General features: G+C 39.1%; 2 protein-coding genes across 2 annotated transcripts in view; one reads left to right on the top strand and one right to left on the bottom strand.

Moving 5' to 3' along the window:
* Positions 1-25,978, top strand: part of LOC139686909 (phosrestin-2-like) — a 389,694-nt gene extending 363,716 nt beyond the window's left edge. The window contains exons 6-11 of the mRNA XM_071583976.1: positions 15,996-16,103; positions 18,586-18,809; positions 21,183-21,386; positions 22,717-22,734; positions 23,029-23,091; positions 23,678-25,978. Coding sequence (XP_071440077.1) covers positions 15,996-16,103; positions 18,586-18,809; positions 21,183-21,386; positions 22,717-22,734; positions 23,029-23,091; positions 23,678-23,890 — 830 coding nt within the window. The 3' untranslated portion in view covers positions 23,891-25,978. The remainder of the gene's footprint in view (positions 1-15,995; positions 16,104-18,585; positions 18,810-21,182; positions 21,387-22,716; positions 22,735-23,028; positions 23,092-23,677) is intronic.
* The window catches only part of LOC139695520 (14 kDa phosphohistidine phosphatase-like), a 549,412-nt gene that overhangs the window by 506,494 nt on the left and 15,544 nt on the right, over positions 1-27,374 (bottom strand). The gene's annotated exons all lie outside the window — the stretch shown is intronic.

Here is a 27,374-nt window from a genome sequence, read left to right as displayed (position 1 = left end):
ATACATTATTAGTTTTAGGGCTCCGTATCTACAATGACACACACTGAAACACGCTGAAAAACTGAGTCCCGACTGCTCGGATTGCAGGAGTACTCTCAAAAGTCAATAACCAACCAACATCAACCAACTCAATAGCAAAATTATTATGACAAATAAGATAACATTGAAAAGAATGCTAATATTAAAACTTTGTGAATGGCTGGCAACTGCAAACATTGTTCCCGGCATGAGTGAAGGTCATGACGTTCCCCGAACCCTAAATCGAAGAAAGCGATACGCGTTGAACCTGGCGATGACCCCAAGTTCCCCCAGGGAGAGAGAAAATAATAAAACCTCCAGATAAAGTACATCACAGTAGAATTGGATGAAACCCTCCCCATCCGAACCCCTATCTACTGATGCGACGTCTTCCAGTAAATTCACAATGCCATAAACATAAAGTTTTTCCTCGCAGGTAAATTGATTCAACTTCTATCGTCCGACCGATCAAGCACAATAAAATAATTTTCTTGTCAGCATGGGACCCGGACAACACATTCCAGTCCCCTCCCTCCCAAAGACGACTATGCGAATGCGTCAGGGTTCTGATCGTTGAGATATCCTGCGATCTATTCTTTAAATTCCCAGATGGTAGTGATGAAAAAAAAGGACGGTCCCATCGAACTATAACAATCCATTCCCGTCTCCCCCATCCCATAAACCTGCCACTCGCCGATTCCCCACCCACCTCTCTCCGCAAACAAGTCGGGACCTTCGCCCTAGGCTCAACCTTCACGCCCTTACGGGAGGGCACGCCCCAGTGGACACTGCCTACACCTTCAATAATTCACATGGGGCGAGGGAAGGCGAGCTAGGAGCCTAAAACATGAGTCTTCCAAGTCTTCTGCCACCCCTTATCTACCTGCCCGATCTAATTTGCGCGCCTACGCACGGTTTCACATAAAGCGATAATGCGTTTGATCGGCCCATAATAGAAGGCTCACGTGTTAAAACAACAAAAAGCCACTGCCGGTACAGCGATACCTATCCTATCTGAACAATAACTAACAATAAGATTTTACGTGATGAGCATACTAATGTTTCTCTGCAACGAATCAAACTCTTTATACTTCATTATACCTCTACTCCATTCATTTTCCAAATACGTGGGTGAAATAAGACAATTACGTAACATTTATTATTTCATCCATGGGCAGAATAGCGTCGAATGTAAACACATGTAAACGTAGACATTTTTTATTTCTGCTTATCCAAACGAAAAGTGATCCCAAACCCAGCTTGCTTTCACTTTTTTGTCTTCATTCCAAAACACTTTCAAGACCATCTCACGAAATCTTTTTTTATACGTTCACCTAGTACTCATGTAGTGAAGGGTCATCTTAGATTTACCGAAACTAATATCAAAAGCACTGGATGGTGGATAAAATATTTTTGCAAGCCGAACGCCACTGGTGACTTATGTATCGAGAGGGTCCAATAGACCAATTATGGCGTTTCATTAACAGTTGAGCCGCCTCATGTTGCAGAACACATGCCCAAGGTGGGACTCAAACAGGCTACGCTTGAATTATTAGTGGAGGTGGGATGTTACGTCCTGCCAGAGTTATCCGATCGACAAGCACCTATCATACACATACAAATAGATTAAACTGAAGCCATTTTCTGTGACTAACAATGGTACTTCATTTAATTTTTACCATGTTTTAACCTTTTTTGGAAATATTTACATGTCAAATTAAAAATCATCAATAGACCAATAGTATATAAAGCCCTACAGTAAAATTCATTTAACTATGCAATCACTTCACTTTCAAAACGATTTGAGATGGCTTGGAAGATTTTTAATTCACAGGTTTCGAAGAAAAATGTCAAAATACAAACATTACGACTATATGTCATACTTTGGGCTTTCGGACGGGAGGTTCAAAATATTTTTCACTCATAAAAACTTGGCAGCTATTCTCTTCACCCCAAGGAATCATTAACGCAGGAATATCGATGTCTTAGCAGTTTCGGTAGGAGTTATTTTCAACGGAGGGTTACGACTGAAATTATAAATCCACATGTAACCAACGCAGGGGCCTACGACGATATTTACAGGACCAATGCAACACAATCTTTTCCAAAACAGAGAACTCTATACTTCAACCTTCAATCAATTACAGCTAATTTATTACACATTTAATACTATGCAGATAAGGCTTCCGGAAACGATGAATTACTTTAACGCTCTGACTCAATCGATTCTAATAGTCGGCTCCCAGAAAGTTTTCTAGTACAAATAACCTCACGAATGAAATTAAAATAAGAGGAAAGTATGATAAAACTTGGCCACCTATAATATACACGGGTGGCAGTCGTTCACAAATGAGTGCACGGACATGAATTTTTAAAAATTCATGGATAACGTATATGTAATGGCAAATGAAAAACGCTACTATTCACTAAGCATTAACTCTTATAGACATATTTGATTATTGAAGGAAAATTATACTTCCGTGACGTGTGGAACTTTGTAAAGATATGATCATCTACAAGTGAAATCAGCATCAATCACAATACAATTCGCTGAAGTATTCTTTATTCTCAATAACGTTGATTTGCAACCTAGTCTGACATCTGGCTTCCGTTTTTTTTTAGTTGTCAAAAATCTTCAAAATACTTCGATAATTACTTTAAGCTTTCCAAATTCCGCTAATACCTTGTACTCCAGCATTCCACATTATAGGATAAAATAAGATAGTTCGATCCTCATTTTATTGGCAGTACCTGGCCACCGCCGTCTCATTCTTCGATTATCTCCCATCTCCAACTTCCATCCTACCTAAACGAAAACTCTTTCACATATACCCGAGACTGAGACTTCGGAAGTTTGGATTGACAGGAAAGCAAATGCGAAGACAGATTGAAAGACAGGTTATCGAAAACAGAAAAAGTAATTCACAACTCTTATACCAGTATCCATTCCGTGTTGAAGATCTCCATGAAGTTCGCATCACACAAACAAAATAAATATTATTTCTACTCTACCGCTTTAACACAGGACTAGAGAAACCCAAGTGATACAAATGTATGCATATACACATGCACAAAGTTAAATTACGTATTTAAAATTGCAAGATACTTGAATTCAGACAATTTTTGCGATATACACATTTGCGAGGAGTACACTGATGGAGCATATTGCTGGAAAAATTATAACAAAATCTTTTAGGCAACCCCGAAAGGTTTATTAGTTATTCTACATTAACACATACATCTGAACATGTTAATTTTTCCTCTGTAATAAACGGACAGAGTTTGAATTGGCTCCATACATATTTGGGATCGAATACTTCTAAACATATTAACATGAACATTTTGATTCCCTGCTCGAGTTTGAGCCCAGAAACTTTGGTGCTTATCAATGGCATTACATGGGAATAATGGGGAATAATTTTCATTTACTCATTAAAATATCAAATTATATACCAACAAGCATGGTTCTTGAACGAAAATTCAGACAATAGTTTAAATGTTTAATACTGTTAATAATTTTCCGTATTTCGATTACTTTCTGAAAACATGTCAGTCAAATGTGAATGCCTCTCAAAATCCATTCACTTGGGATTGGCCTCAATAGATACACATTGTTTCTTACAGCGGAGTAGCCCTTAATTGAATTGAAACGACTAACTATGAGGTCTTAAAGCGGGTATTTCAGCAAGTCACTAATTCAAATCTAATATTATTTCAATTCTTTGCCCGAGTTTAAACCCAGAAACTGTTGTTTATCAATGTCATCAAATGGAAATTATGCGGAATAATTTCTATTTACTCATTTAAATATGAACTTATATAGCTACAACAACGGATCTTGAAGGAAAATGCAGCTAATAGTTTAAATTTATAATTATTTAAATTTTTTCCGTATCTAAATCGATTTCCTGAAAATATTTCATTCAAACGTGAATGCCTGCCGATTTCCATCCACTTGAGATTGGTCTCAATAGATACACATTGTACCCTACAGTGGAGTAGCCCTTAATGGGATCGTAACGACGAACCTCGCTGAAATACCTACCTTAAAGGGGGTATTTCAGCGAATCTGCTATTAAAAATGCTTCAATTGAAAGCTTTGCCTTTTTAAGACTCCACAACTTTTTCATACGCGAACAAAACAAGACACGCTAAGATATGTGGAAACCACAATCGGGTAAGGACTATAATGAGAAGTCCATAATAAAACGGACATGAAACGGATTTTTATTTTTCCAACCCTTCATTTTTTACGATGGTGTGCATGGTTTTTCTTACTAACCACTCTTATACAATATTTTATAATAATCGAAATGTGAGAGGGTGAATTGATGATTAAAGTCAACTAGAGCTGGAAAATTCCATGATAGTTGATAGCAAAAGACATAACTTTTGCTTTCTTTTCATATCAAAGATTAGTTTTCTCATTCGGTTTTTTTTATTTAGAAGTCCCCGAGACAATTCAATGGATATCTTGAATTGCTAATTGCCTAATTTCAAAGAAAATTTTCCAATAAAACAGGTTTCAAAGAAAGAGGTAATCAATCAATTAAAATACGCCAAAGAGACTGCGAGAATAAGGACTGGAGAAGATGAAAATTAAAACGTAACCATTATGATAAAGGACTACGAAGCAATACAATGAAAATCGATACTAGCCTTACTTAAGTTTCAACAAAAAAATTATGAAAGTTTAGAACTGTCAACTATTCCACTAGGGATACAGAAATTAGCTTCATTACAGTAATAAAACAATAGTTTAAAGCGTATAAAACCTTGCATAGGATAATGATATATGTCTTTAGTGCAAAAAAAGCTCTTAATGCATTTTTCAACGCCAACAGGATTATTAAATAAAGAACTAAAGTTTGTGGAAGGTAGAATCGCACTTGGTTTCGAAAGAAAAAATATTACTAACAATTTGCATTAACTCGGTTGAGGCGAATCTTCATTCGAGGTTTCAAAGTTTACCTAATGAGAAGAAATTTTCAACAACATCTCACACCCTTCACCACCAAATTTATCGGAATTCCCTGGAGCAGAAGCAGAGCGTTTAATGCGATGTTTTCCAGGTCCTCTACGGGGAATGGTAAATGTCGAGTACGCAAGGAAAATAGAACCTAATAAAAGGTATTTTTTTAAAGTCATGATTTATGCTTCTATTTCAAGAGTAGTTATTCATGATATTTTAAAATGAAGATTTTAGCCACATAGGACCAACCACCTTAAATCGTCGACGATATTGCCTTAAAACGGATGAAACGTTCTTTTTAAAATTTCACTGAATTTATAAGATAGTAACATACAATTTCAGTTTCATCAACCCTTCTATGATTGCAATTCAGTTCACGAAATTCATGTTCTTTTCTGAAAAACGGTTAACAATTACAAAAATGAATAAGTTTTCAACTTAACATTTTGGCAGGGATACAAAATTCGGGATCACTACGAGTATAATTCAATTCACTCTTATATCAGTAAATTACCTAAATTTTTCATTACCATTGAGAGTATAAGCGAATAGTGGTAATTAATAATTAATAGTAGAAATTACCACGCATTCTAGACTTATCCGCGCGAGGAGTAAACTATTTATAGCTATCACAGAATACTTTTATCTTAAATGCACAGCATTTACGACCGAAACACAAGTGCACCTATCATTTCGAAATCTCCTAAAATAGTCAAAGAAAAAATATATTAGGGTCAGTTTGACGTTCAACAGACCAGTAAATATAATTACAACTACATTTTAAAGAATTGGAAAACCTAAGACTCGGGATTCATTTTACTGGAGCGATTAAATACCAAACAGCTTTCGAAAACAAGATATATTAATCTCCATCAATAAGATATTAAACCTCGTGAAAATTCACTAAAGACCCACGCGACGTCAGAAGCAATGCAACATGTACGTACCAGCAATGAACGCGGCTTTCTATGAACAACTAAGCACATTAAAATTGTTCGATTGTCCATTGCAGCAATTATTTTCGCAGCTAAAAATTTCATGTGCACACATACTGGGATTGAATATTCATTTTCATTTATTTTTTGATATTGTTACAATTAACTATCAAGATAATGCATGAAAATCAAAAGTTAACCAACACATCGACTGTAAATTTAATCAGGAATTAACTTTTAAAGGGACTACAAGATTTAATTTTGAACTGGGTCGAATAATAAAGCTGACGACACGTAATATTATGATAAGAATTACCAAGGAACTAACCGAAGAAATGTGTGCCGAATACTGTTCAGTAATTAAGTGATTTTATGCAAAAGATTACTTCGTATACGGCATTTTCGCGTTATTCACGAGCTACAGTTACAATTCCTTCACTACTAGATATACAGGCGTTTAACCATCGCCCTTATCAGTGAGGACAGCCTTTCAGTCGGAAGCGTCCACGCCATTGTAACAGAGGATCTTGCGATGAAGAAAGTGTGCGCGAAGCTGGTGCCGAAAGTCTTGAGCGAGGAACAAAAACTGTCGCGGGTGCAAATTTCGCAAGAAATTTTGGACTGCGTCCAGGAAGATGAAGATTTTCTAGACAACGTTGTTACCTCAAAGGATAGCTCAAAAGGAGCTCAAAGGATATCGGTTCGACTCCATCGAGGCGGTTCAAGCGGCGACGACAAAGGCTCTCACAGTAATCCGGAAACCGACTTCCAGCGGGCTTCTAACTAGCAGCAGACGCGCCGAACAAAGGGTATCAATGCAGGAGGAATATATTTTGAAGATTATTAAGTGATTGTAAAGATAACTGCTATAAATTTCGATTTTTGGAACTAGTTCCGATACTTATTGTACGGACCCTGTATTAATAGAGTAAAAAACGTTGGGCACATTTGTCTCCGCAGATTTATTTGCTAACTAATTGCTTAAATAAATGCATAATCACACAGTTTTCAGTGAACTATGGGTGAAACAAAAGCTTTGTCACTTCGAGCCTTAAGGAATATAGCGAAGCAGTTTAGACACCAATGAAATAATCATACATAAATATACGGATTGTATAAGATTTCCATAAACATAAATCCTTAAAGAGAATAACAAGGCCACACGAGAGTGAGATGACGCCATTTTCTTATTCAATAACGGGTTCTCCTCTCTCCTCCGCGTATTTTTACCCGTATGTCATCGGTGTTTTCATTTATCATTTACGGAAGTTGAGAAAATCAACCAGGAGAAGTTCTAAAAAAATTGTTTTCTTTAACAGCATGGCCAAGAAGTTCAACTATTTATATTTGCAGTGAGGTCAATTATTTCGTAACTACATCTGAGTCATCTGAGTTTCTGAGACATCATCTAAAAGCACCTTTAGGGGGAATACATCGGAAGATTGCCGAAATAATTATCACTCAGTAGTCTGATAGCAATATGTAGCAAGCTGTGGCGCGGTGGTACGGAATGTTGCCTTTAAGAGGTATGTATATTGGATAAGCGATTTGAATCAATAAAAGCAATAGTGTCAACTAGTCGAGGGAAACAGTCATTTATTCCGTCATATCTATCGTTTCCTCTCCACAAATATTTGCGTGAATCGATCCCAGAATGAATCCGAATCAAAAAATGAAATGAAACTCATACGCAAATCATTTGCACGATTCCCGCAGAATTTGCGGAGAGGTAAACAAGATTTCTGGGCGTAGCCATTCCGACGTTCCTTTGCCTTCCAAACTCTCGAAAACCGTTTCCACAAACGATATTACATTTGCGTATCAATTTCAGTGGAAGTGAACAACTGGAATGAAATTTCGGAGAGGGAACATAACGGTAGCCGTTTACAACTCAGTAATCCTATGAATAGGGAGGAACCAATTTCAGCAACACACAAACTTTCGGCAAACTCCAGTGACCCCCAGACGGAACTAAGCTTTTCACATCTCTTCCCGACCTAACTGTCCCACTCCCTCTCTCTCTCCATCTGCTCCTCTTGGGGATGACATGGATTGATCGAGGCACGCGGATCCAAGTGCGGGGGTTTGGAGAGCACTAGAGCGGGAAGGAACGAGAGGGAAACCTAATCAGGGTAGGAATGCGGAATGAGAGGGGAAGGTAAAGGGAGAGGAGAGGGTGGCCAGACGGGCCACCATATTCGACGAGTTGATCAACACGTGCGAAACTCAGTCCCCTGGTCTGGCGGCTATCTATCACAGTGGCGTTTAGTGACTACCGCCAAAAACAGGAGCCATGTAAACGTCTTAAACGTTAAACATAAACCACTCCCAAAGTGTGCGTAAAAGGCCATGGTGCGACTTTAAAATTACCCACTTTTTAACCTCTGATTTCTGGAAGGACGCAGGAGTATGAAACACCACCATGTGAATAGGAGAAGGGAACTGTATGCACTTGAGTTAAAATTAGAATGCAGTACATCATTATAATTTTCGATTTTAGTTAACTTTTACAAGAGACTGTGACAAAAATCAATTCGGGTAACTTGATGTGAAACGCAAGCCAAATGATTTCCCAATATGGATAGGACCTTAAAGGAATTTGTGATTATTCAATTATAAAAAAATATTAACATTGCTTTTGAGATAGTACATGGAGTTTTAAAAATCTTTAATTATTTATTTATCTTCTAGGTGGTACGGTTTTTTTTGACGTGATAGTATCTTTAAATATTTTAAGGAATCAATACATTGCCATAGAGCAGAAATTGAAGAAGACACTCCGCATTTGTACAAAAAATTAGAACAATTCAAAATATAACATTTACGTTGACACCAGAAAATCAGATAAACTTTTTATATGATCAATTTCACGATAATGTGATGTCAATCAAATGCAGACAGATAAATAAATTATGATTCATATCACACGTGATAGCAAAAATACCCTTTAATATAAGACCCTAAATGATGAATAGGGGATCTCGGGTACGAATTCAAAATTATCGACCACTTTTGAAACATGCAAACAAAGTAAGTAACTTTATCCAGGTGTAATTAAATGCGTTTCCTATGGTTAGGTAGGCTTGTAGGCACGCAACTCACCAATATTTGGGTAGTACAAGTTTAGGTCTATGCAAGTAAAATCATTGTAACTTTACAAGCTAACTAATTTGTGACCACATGATGATGGGGTGTTTTATGTATGATGAGGTGTTTTTAACACATTGAATTCATGAATATTTTAAAGGCAACGAATCAGTAAGCTCCCATTTGTTTGCGAATTGCTCAAGCAGAATAAACTGTGAAACATGACCGAACATAGCGTTTGAGGTTGAGGTTTCCATTCTCATTAGGTGGGTATTACTCGGAGCGGCGGTTGAGAAGATTAGAGATCAGGTAGAGAAGGGGAGAAATTACGGACTTCAATTAGGATTCCAGCGGTCACGTCAGGGTGTTGTATAACGCCGATTGTGATGGTAACATATTCTGATTAACTAATAAAAATGAGAGCATCCGGATCAACGAACCAGATAAGTCAATTAGGGGGATATTCTATAAAGGCCACATTTTTTTTCTAATTCTCAATATTTACAGTACAAAAATCAAATTTTATATTATATTGGAAGCATAATGTGTACTGTATATGTTGAACAAGCTTTATTTAATTGAATTCAGGATCGCATCAGCGGCAGCCTTTGCACGTTGAATCATGGCGTATTACAATTTCTGATAATGAAAAACGCTTTCCACGAATGCGTTCCCACATTAAGGAGAGGAAAAGGAGCAAGGTCTGGACAATAAAGAGGATGAGGAACACAATTCACATTGCTTTTCACGAAATATTCACGATTTCACAAAATGTTTCGTGGAACTCATCCCTCACAAACACATCTTATGCACAATTTTTCTGGCACCAACGTGCCAACCAATGAAATTTGCAATATTTATGGTTGTGCTTTTAATTTTATTCGACGCTCTTCTCTCATAATGGTAACAGAGCGCTAATTTATACTTCCATAAGAACATTGACAGGAGCCCAGGGTCCACCTTCCTTTGAAATTGATTTTTTCTCTTCTTGAAACATTTTAAACCATTTAAAAGCTGTATTGAAGGGAATTACGGACCCTCAATGTGCCTCCTGTAGCAATAAACAGTCCACGGCTCACGGTTTGTTCGGGTGGAAGCAAAATTTCAATGCTAGAATTACCTTCATCGTTATCGTATACATACTGAACATGTATCAATTTACAATGGCTGCTAATGACGTAATACTGGAGTAAAATCAATGAAACCGCATATAAATTACATACTAAGACAAAAATATTAATTGAAATACAAGTTCTCACAATATATTATGCCCAAACAACATTTACGATAATTCTATTTTAAACAGCCCTCGTACTTCTGTCAAACTCTCTACCTACCCCTTACCTATCTACCAACTCTTAACGATCTTGCTTGAGTTTCACAAGGAAAGCAAAAAATATTTAGATTTATTATGGTATCAAAACTATTTGCCCAAAGTGGAGCTCTAAAATGGAATAAAGTTTTCAATGTGACATGAATGATGCTGAATAATTTTATTTTAAAATGGTAAACGGCTTGAAGGAATAGAGGGAATGCTTAGGACATATAAAACATAGTAGTATCAGTCACAAGTGAAATAGCCACGTGGCACCAAAATATTGGTTTAATTCTTTGATGTGTCACCACTAATTTACTCGCGTAGGGAGTATTTCGCAGTTTATTGCAGGGGAAAACGACTGAACATAAACTATGACCTGAACAATTTACCACCGCACAGGAAAATTTAATCCACCACGCGCTTTAATTCACCCAGATTAAACTCCAACCAAGGCCTGAGATATGATACCGTAGGCCCGCTGGAAGACTAGCTCGCATCGGTTTAATTTGGAACAAACGTCAGCATGCTTCGTCGTCCTGAGAAGCCCATTAAACACTATAGCAAATATTCAATAACCCAAACCAGCAGCATAAACGTCGGCACGCAAGGAAATACTATAAAAACGACCATAAGCGGAAGGATTAATGCAAGGGGGTGCGTGTGCGTATATATGCCGTAAATACACACATGCAGGACGTGGATTTGCGTGGTTGCGTAATTCTATTCAAAATTGTGCAGCACAGACGTAACCTTAAGAAAGCACATAATACTTATAATAGACAGGTATTACGAAATTTTCTGTTGCACTGCCATTTTCCGTTGAAGGAGTTTGCTCCACCACCAAAACTTGTGCAGGGTGTCTACTTTTTTGTGTTCTATGTTTTCATTTGGTCGCGCCCGTGCCACTCAATTGTGATGTTGATTACATTCGATTTTGCAGCTGAACAAATACACACGCACAAGTGACATGCCCTCGAGCTATCCGGGAGACGAACGGAAGGGTAGAATGAAATGAAACACGTTTTCGCGGGCTGGCCCCTGGGTTGTACTATATTGTGAGGGATGGCGGTGGTGGAGGGGGTTGTGGATCTCCGGCGGTCGCATGAGCTCCTCTCCTCTACCTCCCTCTCCAGTTTCACCGCATGTACACGCCCACACTCGAATGCCCCTGCAACAGGCCGCACACTTGTCTGACGTCTGCTCTGGCCGCAACTACAAACTCGGACTACAAATGCGCATCACATTGCGTGGAGGAGTATGGGTACAAATTAAACACGAAAAAGGTGTTTCTGGCTATTTTTCAAGTGGTAAAAATTAACGGTCGCGCACTGAATACGCGGCCGAAACGAAATAATACAGAAAATATGAAGGTCCCACTACAAAATTCTCAGAAGCAAATTTCTTAAAAATAAACTCAACACTATTTTCTATCCCACGGAAAACGCATTGGCTTAAGAAACAGATTTATATAACATTTGGTATTTGAAAGGCTACACGGCTGAGTACGTAGGTCCACATCTGGAAGAAATACATAGCGCTACCTATAAAAAAACATTATTCACAAGTATGTAAGGGCATTGAAGGAACATCATTAATACAGCGTCGAAACCAGTTCCTGTGGCTTAAAATGACGTGAAGTGAAGGCTTCTAATGAGAAATTCACACAACCAGGGGGCTTTTTCGCATGAGTGCGACCGATACTGAAAGTCTGATTACGGTTGACACCTGGTATAGTTACAATAAAAATGATAAGTTACATAATTTGTAATTGTAATTCTAATATTGCCTAATTCCCAAAGACGTCGACCGAAACACTTAGCATTTTACTTTGCAGGCACAGTCTTCAAGTGAGTTTAGAGATTGATTATTGACACGCGGACCCGGGTTTAATTCTCGGTGACAACTCTGAGCAATCACTTCTTCACCCAAGCTGAGTGATTTTCCGAATGCTACATCTTTGCGGGAAACCACAGGTGAATCAGGAAAAGAAACTGCTTCCCCCCCCCCCCCCCTACAATTGTGTGAATTTCACACGCCGCTTAGTACTAGGTCACCCCGATATCTACCTATAACCTATTAAACCAACATTTGAGTTAATTACTGTAGTTTTTTTACCATATCTCAATACGGAGTTGACGACTAAAGCTAACGTTCAATGATCATGAAGAAAATAACTCTTTAATTAAGGCCTCAAGTCCTTGATTGATATTACATAATATGCTCTAACGAAAGATTCCGAAGTACATTTTCCTGGAAGATATATAAGTATACAGTATGTTTGAAAAGGTTCTATGAGTCTTATGCGAGTAACGGTATTGCCTTAGAAAAAAAAATGTATTGAATACTTGCTTGGGCAGGTGAAAACAGAATGATTCCGAAGTTTATAGAAATTATCTAAATAGAACCAGAAAAGCGGATATTTTTTGTATTAGAGACAGATCGAAATGGAAGGGTTTCCGCAAAAAATATCCTAGATAATACCTGGGGTTCACTTCTCGAGACTACAAGTCATTTCGCAAAACGTCTACAAAAGGAATAATATATGCATAAAATTTGACGCAATATTAAAATTTATAGATCACGCCTCGCAAAAAAGACACGTGGGAGGTGTTGAACATACGTACTTACATCAGAAAGCTCTGTATCGGCAAACTACAGATACTACAAACCACATGCACAAGAACTAGATAGTTGGCCGGCAGTTCCTGAAAGCGGGATTACGCACATTTCGAGTAAATTAAAATATCTTTAAACTGGTATTAATGCTTTTTTATGGGAACAAAGGCATGAATTCCACCAACTGAGAAACTACAATTGTAAAAATGGTGACCAGGCGAAATACTATAAGGCGATGACAGGAAATATGAGTTTTTGTGGGCATATGGAGTGAAGAAAACCCTGGAATAGCTTTAGAACAACAGCCAACCTAGACGGCGAAAAAATGGAGATACAGAGGTGAACGTCGTAGTTGAGCTTAATAAAAAGTAAGTTTATACAATGTAGAGAGCGCTGCAGTTAACTGAAGGGACAACAGCCCTAAAGGAGAAGGGACATAGTACAGAATGCAGGGACATACTCATGCCTATACTCTTTAGCCCATTTGGGCATGTACCGGCGTGGCGGTCCATAAGTGGCCTTCACTAAAAGCGACGCTTGAAATGGTGCCCATGAACGATCCAAAGAAACCATTACCCATAATGTGGAACTTCCAAGCGGATATATGATGAAATGGACATACATGAAATGGACAATGGAATAAACAATATCTGGGTAATTATCGTCTGCACCCTGACTCGGAGATGGCCATTTACCTTTCATTTAGCGGATGTCTTCAATGTCCAACGCGAACAAAATCATGAAGTCTCCGCTCAGAGAACTCCTTCCTTTTCAACGAGGAGGGAATTCTCTTAATAAGGTCGGCACAAATAAACATTTCAGCCGCAAACAAAACTAAATGAGACGATTACGCATTAAACCCGCCGACCTAGTTTTATGAACAAAGCATAATAGAAGAATCATAGAGGAACAGAAATAAATGTTTTTTTTCTTATATTGTTTCGAGTTTTGGAATTCATGATTACGACGTTTTCCTTTCCGCCCTCTCCTCTAACATGGAAGACTTTAGATGACTTCCTCAGATCTCTTCAATCTTGGTAGCATATCCTTTGATGAATTTTAGGGACGAGGGAAGGGACTTTATTTTTAAAAGTTCGTTTATTTCTCCTCAGGAAAAGGGAAGGGAATCCCTTATTGAACTCCCTTCTCTAAGAGAGTGGGGAGGCTGTTTACAGCGCAACCCTCGATCGGTGAAGAAAGAGTTCCGTACGAACAGGGCGTGTTTCAAGTTTCGAGTACCGACGAAGGATGGCAAAAGTTCATGGGCCTGAAGTCCATGAAGTAGTCCCAATCTACGATGAAAGAAGTTGACTCGTCATCAGCAATGCTTTGAATGAGTTAACTGGAGAAGTACGAACCTTTATGTAACCTTTATAATACCCTTAAGCTTATCAGCAGTTTAGAGTTTTGTGCATGACGAACATATGCTGATGTTTAACACATGATTTATATAAAATTCTTTTGTGCTAACATTCCGTTTCCCGAGCGAAAATTTACTTTCAAATTCTATAATTTTGCAAGTCTCATGTAAGAGTAATAAAAGAGTATTTTCCAACAAATAGCTTATCAATGAGGGATTGAGGAAATTCAGCTGAGCATATGTGGAGGTCTCAACCATATCGAAGTTTTTAGTTTTAGTTTAAGATATTACATTTCGATGGCTGTTAACATCAGCGTAGGTACTCATGGATTATCAATCCCTCATTTTTTGTGATTATTCGGTTAGAGCAAGTGATAGAGGTAGGATCTTTGATACTGAGAGTATTAATTTCTCATTGTAAACGTAAGCATAATGAGAAAGGCCAAATAACTAAGGTAGCTGATTAAAACTATTACACACCTCACTAATCCACTTAAACATATTCATTCGAGGAATTGAGCCTGATACCTGACCGAACTGCAGCGCTAAGGTAAAATAAACGTTGGTTAAGAAGTAATCTAAACAAGCATTAACAAGAACGCAGGACAATCTGCTATCTTCGGTAAACTGAAAATTGCAATAAATAAATGGAAAAAGGAAACAGAATGCTAAAAAAATCGATACAGACACTTTACAACGTTCACTGGAGCTGTATTAGAATTTTTATTACCTGTGAAACCAAAATTGACTAATGACGTCCGAGTTATAATCTTGCCGCATCATAAAAAATATTTAGAAATTATCAAGAGCGCCCTTATCGCAGAAAACGAGTGTCGTCATATCCGAGAAGATAACTCCAATTCAGCCATAATTTTAAAGTTTCTGGACCAATGAGATGACGTCAAATCGAATGTTCGTTCTTTTGTGAAAGCACAGGTTGTCTCTCTCATATGATAGTTAGGGAGGAAAAACGTAACGTGGATCGCGGGACTGAAGAAGATATTTGAGAATTGAGATGACAAGCGCCTGTGGGTTTAGAAGCAGGCTAAAGGCCCGGAAATGCGGCATTGAGAGCGGGCAAGGTCAAGGGGCAGAGCGACGGCCAAGAAGGAAAGGGTTGAATGGGAGGCTGAAGGGTACGAATTGGACTGAGCACGACACAGGCAGCCGAAAAATGTTTGAGTTCCAACAAACTTTATGAAATGAAACTTTAAAGCCATGTATTCGTGGATTCTATGGGATAAAAATAAATCTGAAAGCTTCAGGAGCCAAATAGCAAACTCAGAGGAGGCAATGTTGGAAGGAGTCCAGAAATCATCGAAGTCAGTCGAATCGCCCAAGGGTGTGCTCCCCTGAGTTTAGCGCAAAGATTAATATAATGCAGCAGGGAGTTTTAGCTATTAAAATGAAAGTTTTGTGATGACCTACAGATGTCAAAAATTGGAACCCATATTTTCAGTCAGACGCGACGCAGCATAGGTACTCTAAAGGTTATTCAAACAGAAAATGATCGAGCGTCCAAATTAAATAGCGATGATTCCATTTCCTCCACCAGCGATCCTTTTGTAAACCCGAGCCAATTTTTCCCTATCGAAATCCGATTCGAAAATGGGAGTCCCGGAGTCGAATGGAGAGGGAAAACGATTTCCGATATGCCTTCCTCATCCCTTCATTTTCCTCTCTTTACAGCGGACAGGCCAGACGAGAAACCCCACCGGAGGAGTTCCGTTCGCATGGGGCTGAGGGTGGTGCAGAGGGCGCCGAGGCGGTGGCGCAAGGTGCTCGGCGTGGACGGAGGTAAGAGTGGCGGTCTATTGTCGGTGAAGACGGAGGAGGAGGGCGAGGGCATCGGATGGGAAACGCTTATTCCATAAGCACCTGCCTCGGTGCGAAGTGCTCTCGCAAATTAATCCGGAATGCATACTTTGTGAAAACTGAAAAGAATAATTGTTGGCTATATCCAGATGCAAGAGGCTAATTAATAATCCCTAAATGAATTCATAATCTGAAATTCATAATATTCCCATATTAAAACCATTATCAATGCATGGGGAATGTATTTATTTGGTTAAAATTCATTCCATATCTGTAAGTAAAATACATAGTAAGCTTCGGGAATTCTAGGTGATAGATTATTATCTCATTTTTTCCAGTTTATGTTAAATATAATAAAACTAAAATTAGGATTCATTACTGTGATTTTTAACGTTACTACGGTTTTACTATAAAAATGTCTTTAAAATGCGCCAAGAAACCGAATCACACTAATATCGTCGGTTACGACAATAGTGATATGAAATTGGGTTCGAGTTGGATTTTGTAATTTGGTGAAAAACTTGCGACTTTTCCGGGGAAGAAAATGATATAACGATTTATGTTTTATTCTTTACGGAATGTAGTCGGTCGCTGGAACCGCTGAGAATTAGTTTTGCAAAATATTACACAAGAGTATAACGCAAAAAATTAATCATGAATGTTCTGTCTCCCCCTTCATTCAGGTTTAAATACATATTCCCTCAGTGTATAGCCCTGTTCCCTCTTTCAAAATGTTCTCTGAATGTGGACGAAGTTCAAATGGATATCGACGCGGCATCCTGCTAGTAAACAATGACGGGATATTGAATTTAAAAGGTCATTTTTGCCAGTATAACATGAAAGAAGTTTCGAAAAGAGAGCAGGGTGAAAACGCTTATCTTTTAGCCATGAACAGATAATCAAGGATAAAATCAGCCCTATCGAATAGCAAGGAGCATATTTTGTATATCCGGATATACGAAGCTACCAATTCCAATATTCGCGTTTTCGCAAGTCACTTGAAATGATCAAGTGCTAATGTTTGCGTACGTACTCAGATCTTTCATTACGACGGAAAAGATACAACTTTCTTTCGTTTCCTTCTAAGTATTGCCACCTATTAGATGAAAAATAAAAATGTTAACAAATATTGCCACTAAAAAGTAGGAAGATTTCCATCAAAAGTACTTTCAGCAATATAAAGTCGGAAATAATTCAGGCAACAAATATTTTCTAAATTAAAAGCCAAGAAATGCTTTTCCCTTTTTCCTGAGCAAAACTCGATGTAAAGTTGTCTCCGGTAAAATCACGAAACCAGGTGACCATGTACCTTTAAGTCCACAGTTCGACAATCAGGTAAACGCAGTTAACAGTAAAAATGGAGGCAACGGCTGAAAAAATTACTGGCTTTCGCCTTAGGCCAGCATTTACTTCAATCCATGCATGATGTTAATTGGTTTTCAAAACTTCTTAAATAGTTATTTATTTACCATACTAAATACTTAATATTTTGGTCACCATTTTTATATTTTCCCTATATATTAAGAAACTAATTTTACTCGTTGTCTTGTCTTTGACTGAATCGGTAGCCAATAATACGGTTAATAGTCCAGGTCGAAAACTGCACCTCGATTTATGCTCAAATATCTGCGGCAAGTTCACATATGAGTTGCTGAAACCGCTACTCAGGTAGGGAAGGAGGTACTGCCCACACGAACAAATTGCATTTAACTCTAATCCGATTATCACTCTATCAGTAAATCATGTCAAATATTAATAATATATTAATCATAAACGTTTTAATACAATGCATTAAATAAAAATTAAAGATTCCAAAAAAGAAAACAAAATACACACAAAAGAAACAATTTTTCGATCTTCCTTCCATTCTGTTATCCATTCACATCACATATTTAAGTTTTTGATTACATGTACTCGGATAACCGCAGTCCTATAACTAACCACGTGGCGATAATTACTCCACTTTTGTCGGTAAGCGCAAGAGGATTGACAGTTCGGCGTCCTATCCAGTAGACTTAAGTCTTGGATATGATGAGGGGCATCAAAATAGGGATAGAAATAGAATTTAAAATACAAGCTTAACTCGAGATTCGAGCCCATATGAAATTTAGGAAAACTTCATATCACAACTCATATTCACTCTAGTAAATTTTGACAAATTTGTCTAAACGAATCGGGATTAGGGTCGTGTTCAATTAATCTTCAATGCATGGTAGCGAACCCCGCATAATTAAATGAGAACGAGAGGATGCCCGCATTCTCGTCTGACAAGATACATTCTCAAAGTTGCCCTGTGCTGTGACTGCTGGTAGTCGCGAAGTCAAAATTGGAGAGTAAAGCTAAAAATACTATTGGAATTCTTGATGGAGCGTGGAGCTGCGGTCACAACACCGTGTCACGCCCTCCACATGTTAGCTACGTTCATAAATGCTTTTCCACCTCCTCCGTCCCCACCCCCCACCAGCTCTGCTTCCCAGCGTGGGGGAGAACGGGGAGCAGGGCGAAGGGAACGCGGAGGGCGTCCCCCCCGGAATCCACAGCAAGGCGGAGAAAGCTTTCCTGCTCCGGAGCGAGGGCCGGGTGGAGCTGGAGGCGTGGCTGGACAGGGGTGTGTTCGCCCATGGGGAGAACATCAACGTGCGAGTGGCCGTGCGGAACAGAAGCAGCAGGACCGTCAGGAGAATCAAGGTACGAAAACCAACCGCAGCGGCTTAAGTCTTTCGAGGGCGCACTGCGCCCAAGAAGGTTCCCCCACCATCACTACCTTTGTATGACAAATATCTGGTTCAATCGTAAGACTTTAAAAAAAACTTTAATCTAGTGTATATCCATCCTTGGTCAAATTTTCAAATTTAACGGCACTGCGGCCAAATTAAATTTGAGAACGTTTCTTACGTCAAAAATAAAAGCTTTCGGTGCAGGTGCAGAATTTCGACGCCCTTATGGAAAGCTGTGGGGTCGGCTGCAACCGTTAAGTTATCAAAGTCATATTATAAAAAGTTTAACATTAAAAGTAGCTTGAATTTTACAACATCATTATTTTAATGGGGCAGTTTATGTCACAACATAACGTAAACACATAGTAAGGATACACAAAAATTTAGTTGAATAAAAAATAATTACATGGCCTTGAGAGCTTTGTGATAGCTATTTCGCGCTTCAAGGTCCACTCGCTAAGTGGCTTCGCATGCATCATTTGAAGCCAACACTGAAATCACGACTGCGGAGAGGAGTAAGTCGACAACTCTTCCATCAATTACGTAAACATTCAACGCCAATTTCCACAACACTTCAGACCATTGTGTTAAAAATGAACCGTGATCGACCTGAAAACCTTTCATTTATACACGTATAGTTACTTTAAATTTATGTTTCAAAGAATTTTTTCCTTACTACTTGAAGCAAATCTAAAAGTGAATTTTGGGTGAAACGAATGAATGGACGCTCTTTCACTATTCCCTCCCGCACATTACCCTCCCCGCAAAAGTCTCCCCCTCTCCCCCCCGAAATTCTATCCTCCCTCTTCCGCTCATTCACAGCTAACGACCCCTGCAGCACAACCATATAATCAGAGTAAGATACGCGACGCCGCACTGTGAAGGAATGCAAATTGAAAAGGGAGAACAACAGGAGCTTAGAAATGAATTATTTATTCTTACCAAACCATACATTTCGGATTAAATTAAAAGCAATTTAGAAAATAAGCGGAAATTATTAGCAGTCACGACATTACCGCATCGGAAAAGTTTCCCTCGACGCGAGCTGACGCTAGGCGAATATTATTCTCCCCATTCCATCATGTATTATCATCATTTTCTAATGAGGAACTCGGCATGTACGCCTATTAAGCCGCACTTGGGGGCTTTCTAGAATTAACAAGGTGTAAGGAGATTTTACTTCATAAATTTCAACTTAATCTGAACTTGTCCCTTGGTTAATAACAGTTGGCCCATTTTGTGAATAATTTAGGAATTTCCTTATTAAGCTCGTGCTCCCCCTCCAGCATACTTACGAAAATCGATCTTCGAACTAACACAACATTCTGCGAGTCGTGAAAGGTTCATAATAACATTCATGCGATTCATTTATTTGTCACCGAAATCAAAGTAGCCCAGAAGTGAAATTTCGCACGAGCGTCAAATGATTAATGTTATTCGACTCAGCAATATGCCTCAACCTAAAACCTCCGGTTCGACCTCACTGGAAATATATCTTATATGAATAACATCTTAGCAAAAGGTACAACCACATCGGTAAATAACCCTATCGAACACCACCGAGTGTCATGCAAAATTCCCTAACCCTCTCCGAGTGCCCCATTAACCCCACGCTCAGATACACGGACTCAACTTTGACGACTAATTTACCGTCCCCTTAATGCACTTCATACACGTCAACGCTCCGTCCACCGAAATCCGAAATTTAAGAGCTCGCCACTCTATTGGCTCTCAAGGCATTCATTTACGTTCACTTCAACTGACCTATAACGTATGTCACAAATCAATTCATTTCCCATTGATTCTCATCACTCCCTATAAAATCGTGCCATCCCTTTCCCCTTCAACTTCTCTTTATTTTTGCGCACCCTTTAATTATCCCTATATTCATTCCAGACCACCTTCATTTCAGAAAATAATCCATTTAAACACCCTTTCTTATCCCCATCCTTTCCCCGGTCTCCCTTATCCACATTTGCACCCTCGCCGCCATAACCCGACCGCATTCAACGCACACTTTTCTCTTTTATCGGCCACAAATTCCATTGAGTTAAATCATACAAACCTTCTTACTTTCCCTCCCCCCGACCATGAATACCTGAGCGCCCACATCACGCGTTATTTGCTTAATCTTTGTTACGATACAAATTATAATCATTCGCAGCAAAAATACACAAGAATTCAAATCAACAGTTACTCCATGAACAGACATTTACATTATTCCGTTTCTATTTTTCGCTCAAGCTTTCATTTACATTCACGGAAACGGCTACGCTGACCGAGTACGTTTTAGCTCAGATCTTGCAAGAAATGTCACGAATAAGCGCCATGCTCTTCCCCACAGGTGCTAGTGGTCCAACATGTGGACGTGTGTATGTTCAGCAACGGAAAGTTCAAGAACGTGGTGGCGAGCGAGAGGTCTTCGGAAGGCTGTCCCTTGCATCCTGGGGCAACGCTCCTGAAGACTTACCCCCTGAGGCCAACCAGGGGTGCGACCAAGAACTGGATCGCCCTACAGGACACGCTGGGCGCGACTGCCGCGGGTGCCGTCGGCGGGCCGCCCGCCCCTGTCCCGCCGAAACTTCCGGAGAAGCTTAAGCTCCCTGAGAAGGGAGCGGAAGGTGGGGAGCAGGGGATAGACGGTGAGTCTTAGCAGTTAACGAATTCCATTGGGACAAAGAAATACAGAATACTTTCGCAAATAGTCTCACTAACTTGAATCCAGTGAGTTAAATTACCAATACCTAAAATAGGGAGCCATTTTTTTAAGTGTGATAATAGCCGAAATCTTGTAATCCTCCACCTACGCTTGGTTTTATCGTATATCGCTAAAAATATCTAAAATTCATTTTGAACTCAAGAGCTAACTCGATGCCAACGCTCAGCTGCCCGCGTTATATTCCAGGCTAAATTTTTTAAAATGACCATTTAGAAGAGCCTGTGACATTTTCTGAATGCAATGGATGGCAAATATCACTGAATATTATAAATATTCTGATAACCTAAATTTTTCAGTAGATTATCCAATTATTTTAACCTAAACATCCTCACAGGCTCAAACTCAACACAGACTCAAATGAGCGATCACAACCACTCTGAAAGTATTGATATGGAGAAAATGTTTGATAATTATTCTTTAAACCTCAAATATTGACTCATGACGAATTTACTTCAACCAAAAATAGTCACCATCTATTAAACTTAGGGTTCCCGTAAGTCTTAATTACCTTATGAATAAATATAAAGATAAGTATAATGTTTTGCCATAACAATTCATGATAAATTCGCGATAAACGGCGAATTCTAATAATTCATAAATTACGATGTGATTCGCCTCAATGGATAGAAATTCCATCAAAAACTATGATAACTTCCATTTCTTTAAGGATCAAATTCAAAGAAAGTGAGCTCCTTAATTCTGGAGCTAATGAAGGAAAGGCCACGCTGGTCAATCGTGGGCCATCACCATCATATCAATCAAAAATGGATCATAGATTTCAACACTACATTCACAACATCACACCAAAACTGAACTTTTTGCTAATAAAAAAAGTTTCAAGTTAAGCCACAAGAAGTTCATTAATCGCGGGATATGTTTAAGTTTACGAATTTGAAAGAGAAGTGTTTATATCGCTAATTATTATATTTCAAAATCAACTCTCTCCGACGATCAACGATATATCAAACTCTTTGTAAACCATCCTCTAACAGTGAAGGCCAACTTTCTCGGCCCTCCCGGGAAGACGCTGCGACGCAACTCGGCCCCCAACCCTAAAACGTCGGACCTGGAGGAGAGCGAACCCAAGCCCTCGCCCCCGACACATCAGCCGCCGCCGACCGCGAAGCCCAAGGCGCCGCCGCTGCCGCCGCCCACGCAGTGCCTGGCGTCCACCGTGGCACGGCGCCCCGCGCTCCCCGGGACAGGCGCCCCTGCCGTTGCGGGGGCCGCGGGAGGAGGCGGAGGGGGCCGGAGGGGGAGACGGAAGCGGGGGCCCGTCCTCCCGGGGGGCAGCAAGCGGATAGCAGGGGCCGAAGGTTGCTGCACGGGGGGCGGGGAAGAGAAGGGCGGCCGCAGCGGGCGCTTGAGGCGGGACGGGGAGGAGAATGGCTGGGCGGAGGAGGAAGGGGCGGGGGACGAGGGGGAGGACGAAGGGGAGGACAAGGGCTGCATCCAGGAAGGGGAAGACGAGGAAGGGGACGAAGACGAGGACAGGAACAACGTGTTTGCCATCTACGTGTCCTACTACGTGAAGGTGAGCTCGCGCCCCCCTTGTGCTTCCATGCCAACCCTCAAGCAACCAACGTAAACACTGTCAATGCAATTTTTATGTCTTTCCTTTTGAATACAGGCGAAAATTCTGGAGCTAATTATTCACAGGAGATAGCAAGGGGAGGGGCAATATATCCTATGCCAAAGAATTAAGCACTTCAACAAAGGTTTCCCATTCAATGCTTTCATATCCAGTATTAAAATGGATATTATTTTGGATAGCTCTAAAGTATTTCCCACAGATTTTTACTAAGGCAAAAATAGCTAATACCCTAAATGTTTTCGTCGAATAATAAACTACATGCAAACGATAAAACTAAATAAAATGATATCACCCTGCCATGAAATTAATTCTTAGGTTGGGCTAAAACTAACACGGGCGCATCACCCGTCAAAAACACGAAGAGATTTCATATACACCCCGATTAAAGTAAAGAGGTTCATTAGCAGTCGTACTCTTCATTTTGACAATTCCTTTCTTGCATGTCACATGCGAAATCGGGAGGCAAATCGTCGAGTAAAAACAATCGCAAAGTACACGTATGCATTAACAATTCCTTTCGCTAAAGGTTAAAGCCGTTATGGGTGGAGCCATGGGCGGTGCGCTAGCAGTCAAACTGCCCTTCTCACTCGTCCAGCCCGAGGACGACGATGAGGACGAGGACGACGAAGACCGCCAACCGGAGCCGAGCAGCTCCGAGGATAAGGCTGCCGGAGGGACGGAAACTCCGGCGGTAGTGCCTACCGAAGAGGGAGACGGGGGAGGCACCAGTCTCACCTGAGGGAGGTCCAAGGCCTCCTCGACTTCGGAAGGCGGAGGTCGGAGGCCTAAGGAGGCTTCCAAGGCATCGAGTGCGCCAAACCCCATTCGAATATTATGCTGTTTCCCCACGGCGACGACTTAGCGACAGGTATCGAAGACGATTCGTTTCCTTGGAAACAAACATGGGGTTCAAGCTGAATGCCTATGGAAACATTATTCCCAAACTTTATTATTTGACGAGAAATGCCCGCGGTAACGTTCCGCTTACGCTTACTCGAGTCATGGACAGTGACTCACTTGGCCGATACATACTCTTATTTTAGAGATGGAAATATTTTTCAAGACCCACAGTGACAAAAATCGCCAGACTTAAGACAAGAGAAACATCTGGCCGTATAGTACGTCCCAAAGAACAAATTTTACGCTTATGAACATGGTGTACAATGTTTAATGAGGCCACAATGCTATTTTGATGAGGGTACTTTTTTATTTCAAACTATTTTAGTGGATGACACCAAATTTTAAGAGTATGCAATCCTAAAGTATCAATGATGTTTAATAAATCTCCACTTTACGCTTACAAACTCTTGGCAAAAACAGATAACTTAGAAGAAATGTGTGCTTTATTTTTTAAATGAAATAACATTTTCAGGGATTAAATATCTGAAAAGCCCCTACCCTACACTCTTCATTAATTATTATGATGGAAATACTAAAAACGTTTACAAACTGTTGTCTCAAGTGTTCAAGGAAGCTGCTACATTTACGCTTATTAGAGGCAATGAAGAGTCAATAAAGGTGTAATTTATTTTCAGAATGAATACAAGTAGTGTGCTGGAGGATTTAATGAGACTTAAATGTCAAAATCCATAAGCCTTATTCTTCTAGGCAAGCATTTTGCATTAAACAAAATATTTCAATGTAAGGACATCTGCCAGTGATAGAGGGCAGATTTGGCCACTCATATCAACGTGTCTTAAACAAGAGGACGTTCGCACTGGAAGAATAAACTGAAGATAGAGCAATTATACACATATATCTTTCATGGAATCTACAACATGTGAAGCTGGTGTAAAGACATTTTAAGGTGCTTTAAAAACTCACGATGTTTTACTAATGAAGGAATTGTTTTCCGTTACACATATGATTGAGAGAAAATAATGAAGAGATGATCTTGTTCCTATGTTAATTTTCTATGGTATAGCAAATGTTCCTCATGTTTTCCAGCTATATGCTTATTATTTAATTTTTCACTTTGTCTACCAAACCAAAATTATAAATTTGGCATTGCCTATGAATCACAATAATGTAAGGGCAGCGTAATACCGAGTTGTGATTGTGTCCCAATGCTCACAAGTTCTGTTTCCGGAAACCAGGTTTCCAAATGCGTTCTCAGAGACTAATTACTCATATTAACAGTATTGTAGTAAAATAAAAACTAATTTTTATGATATGATTGCCTTGTATTAAGTGAAAAAATATTACATAGCATTTTTATTAATTTTAATATCAGATTGCTGAGGGTAAAGCCTTCATTTATATTTTCAAATCCCTATCCCCAATTTATGTTCCGTTATTACTAACATTGTTGGATTTAATGAGGATCACAGCAAAAAATGAGAACACTATTCCCATCCTCTTGATTTTTTATATTCATAGTAATATCAGCTGAAACTCTGGTATATTGCCCAAAACTATTGTCTATGAAGGGACTTGGGTTCATTCGGACACAGAAGTTTACTTCGCCAAATATTGAAAATTTATACACAATTGCAGATGGAACTGTCCAGAAGTTAACCAAAGTGCTTGAAAGGAAAACGCAAAAGTTATTTTTTAGTAGTATAAGAACAAGGAAAGTATGTGCTATGGCCGATGTTCATTTGAACAGAAAGTGAGAAATGGAAAAAACTTTTATTACATGAACACAATACATTATGATTTTGCGACATCATTGACTAGTGTCTCCCTGATTTTTGGTGTTAACAAAATACAATGAAAAATGTGTGGAATTATTGGTAACTGTCAGAAATGTTAGAATATGCTGTGAAATTTCTTGGATATTTGAAACTGTTGAGTATTCTGTGTTTCACCTGTAGTTTATGTAAAGAAAAAGCACATAAAGACTATTGATGTTGCACTGATATGTTTTAAGAATGTAAGTTAGTTCATGCTAGCCATTATTACCATTTATTTAAAAAATTAAAACAGCTTGTTTTTATTATAATGATTTGATTCCAGTGACAGCAATAACCTCAAACTATGTCTCTCTCTCTCTCTCTCTATCTATCTCAAAAATGCATCATGCAATTTATTAAAACCTGTCACTCAACATGAAAGCCATTTTCTACAATTAAACATCCAAAAAGGCTTGTTGACCAGAGCTAGAATTTTTTGAAAAACACTGTACAATCATAAGATGAAATAGGCAAAAGGAGCTTTCTCCTAAATGGCATCATCCTCTGAGGATACATGCAGCTTTAACTGAAATGAAGTTCAATCTTTTGCCCTCAACTGTTCAATTCTTAGGCATATCCAAGGATTCAACACATCACTAATGAACTGCGTGATTTACAAGAGCATGATTGAATATTTGAATGCTTTATTACAAACATTTACATACATTTCCAATCCATACTTTGAATCATTAGAGACTGAAACTCATAGAATTATGAAATATAAGAAGCCTTTATATTTGAACAAAAAGGGACAGAATTAGCATAGGGAGAGAAAATTTCACTATGGAGGTGAAGGCTTACATTTTCAATCCTTTGGTACCAAACACTCTTCCAATTGACCTAAAATAAGGCAACACTATTGATGCACATAAATTACATCCATTTGATTCCACAACTGCCAGTGTTGTGGCAAAGAGTGAAATTTATAGAGTAATCAAGAGTAAAGCAGCATGTAAATCACCACTTACACCTATTAAGAAATATCTACTTTGTATTTGAAAACATGATGTGATGGCATTCCTCGTAAATCATAATCCAGAGGAAAGACACTCCTCCAATCAGATATGTGACAGCAAGTAGGGAACTGTAGTAAGTAGAAAACTCTTTTGACTTCTGTTCCCTCTGAGAGGGAACAGAAGTCAAAAGAGTTTTATGTAAGGCAGGGTAAAGCAACACATGTATAAGATTTCTTTCAGTGAAAAAGAGCTCTTCTAATGCAAAAACAGAGTTGGACAGGCTGGGGTTGGGATTTCTAGGAGGTAGCGAGGAAATAAAATGGGTCAGAGTATATACCTGTATGTACAGATCTTGTGGAGTGAAATTTAATATTAATGAAGTAATAATAATGCACTTAGAAGGCCAGGATGCCCCAAGGGGCACTAGGATATTTAAAATAATGGGAAAATGGTCAAAAAATGCTGGAGCTAGGCATATTGAGAAGATACTGATAAAAAAAAAGAACCCCACTGAAAAAGTTATAGGGTAGGTCTATATTTCAACATTGCGTCACTGTGTAGGTAAAGGTAAGCACAGCAAAGGTAAGTAATC

Source organism: Hetaerina americana, unplaced genomic scaffold, assembly GCF_022747635.1.
Source record: "Hetaerina americana unplaced genomic scaffold, ioHetAmer1.1.p SCAF_1, whole genome shotgun sequence".
In the NCBI taxonomy this organism is placed as follows: Eukaryota; Metazoa; Arthropoda; class Insecta; order Odonata; family Calopterygidae; genus Hetaerina; species Hetaerina americana.
This window is presented reverse-complemented; position numbering and strand designations above follow the sequence as displayed.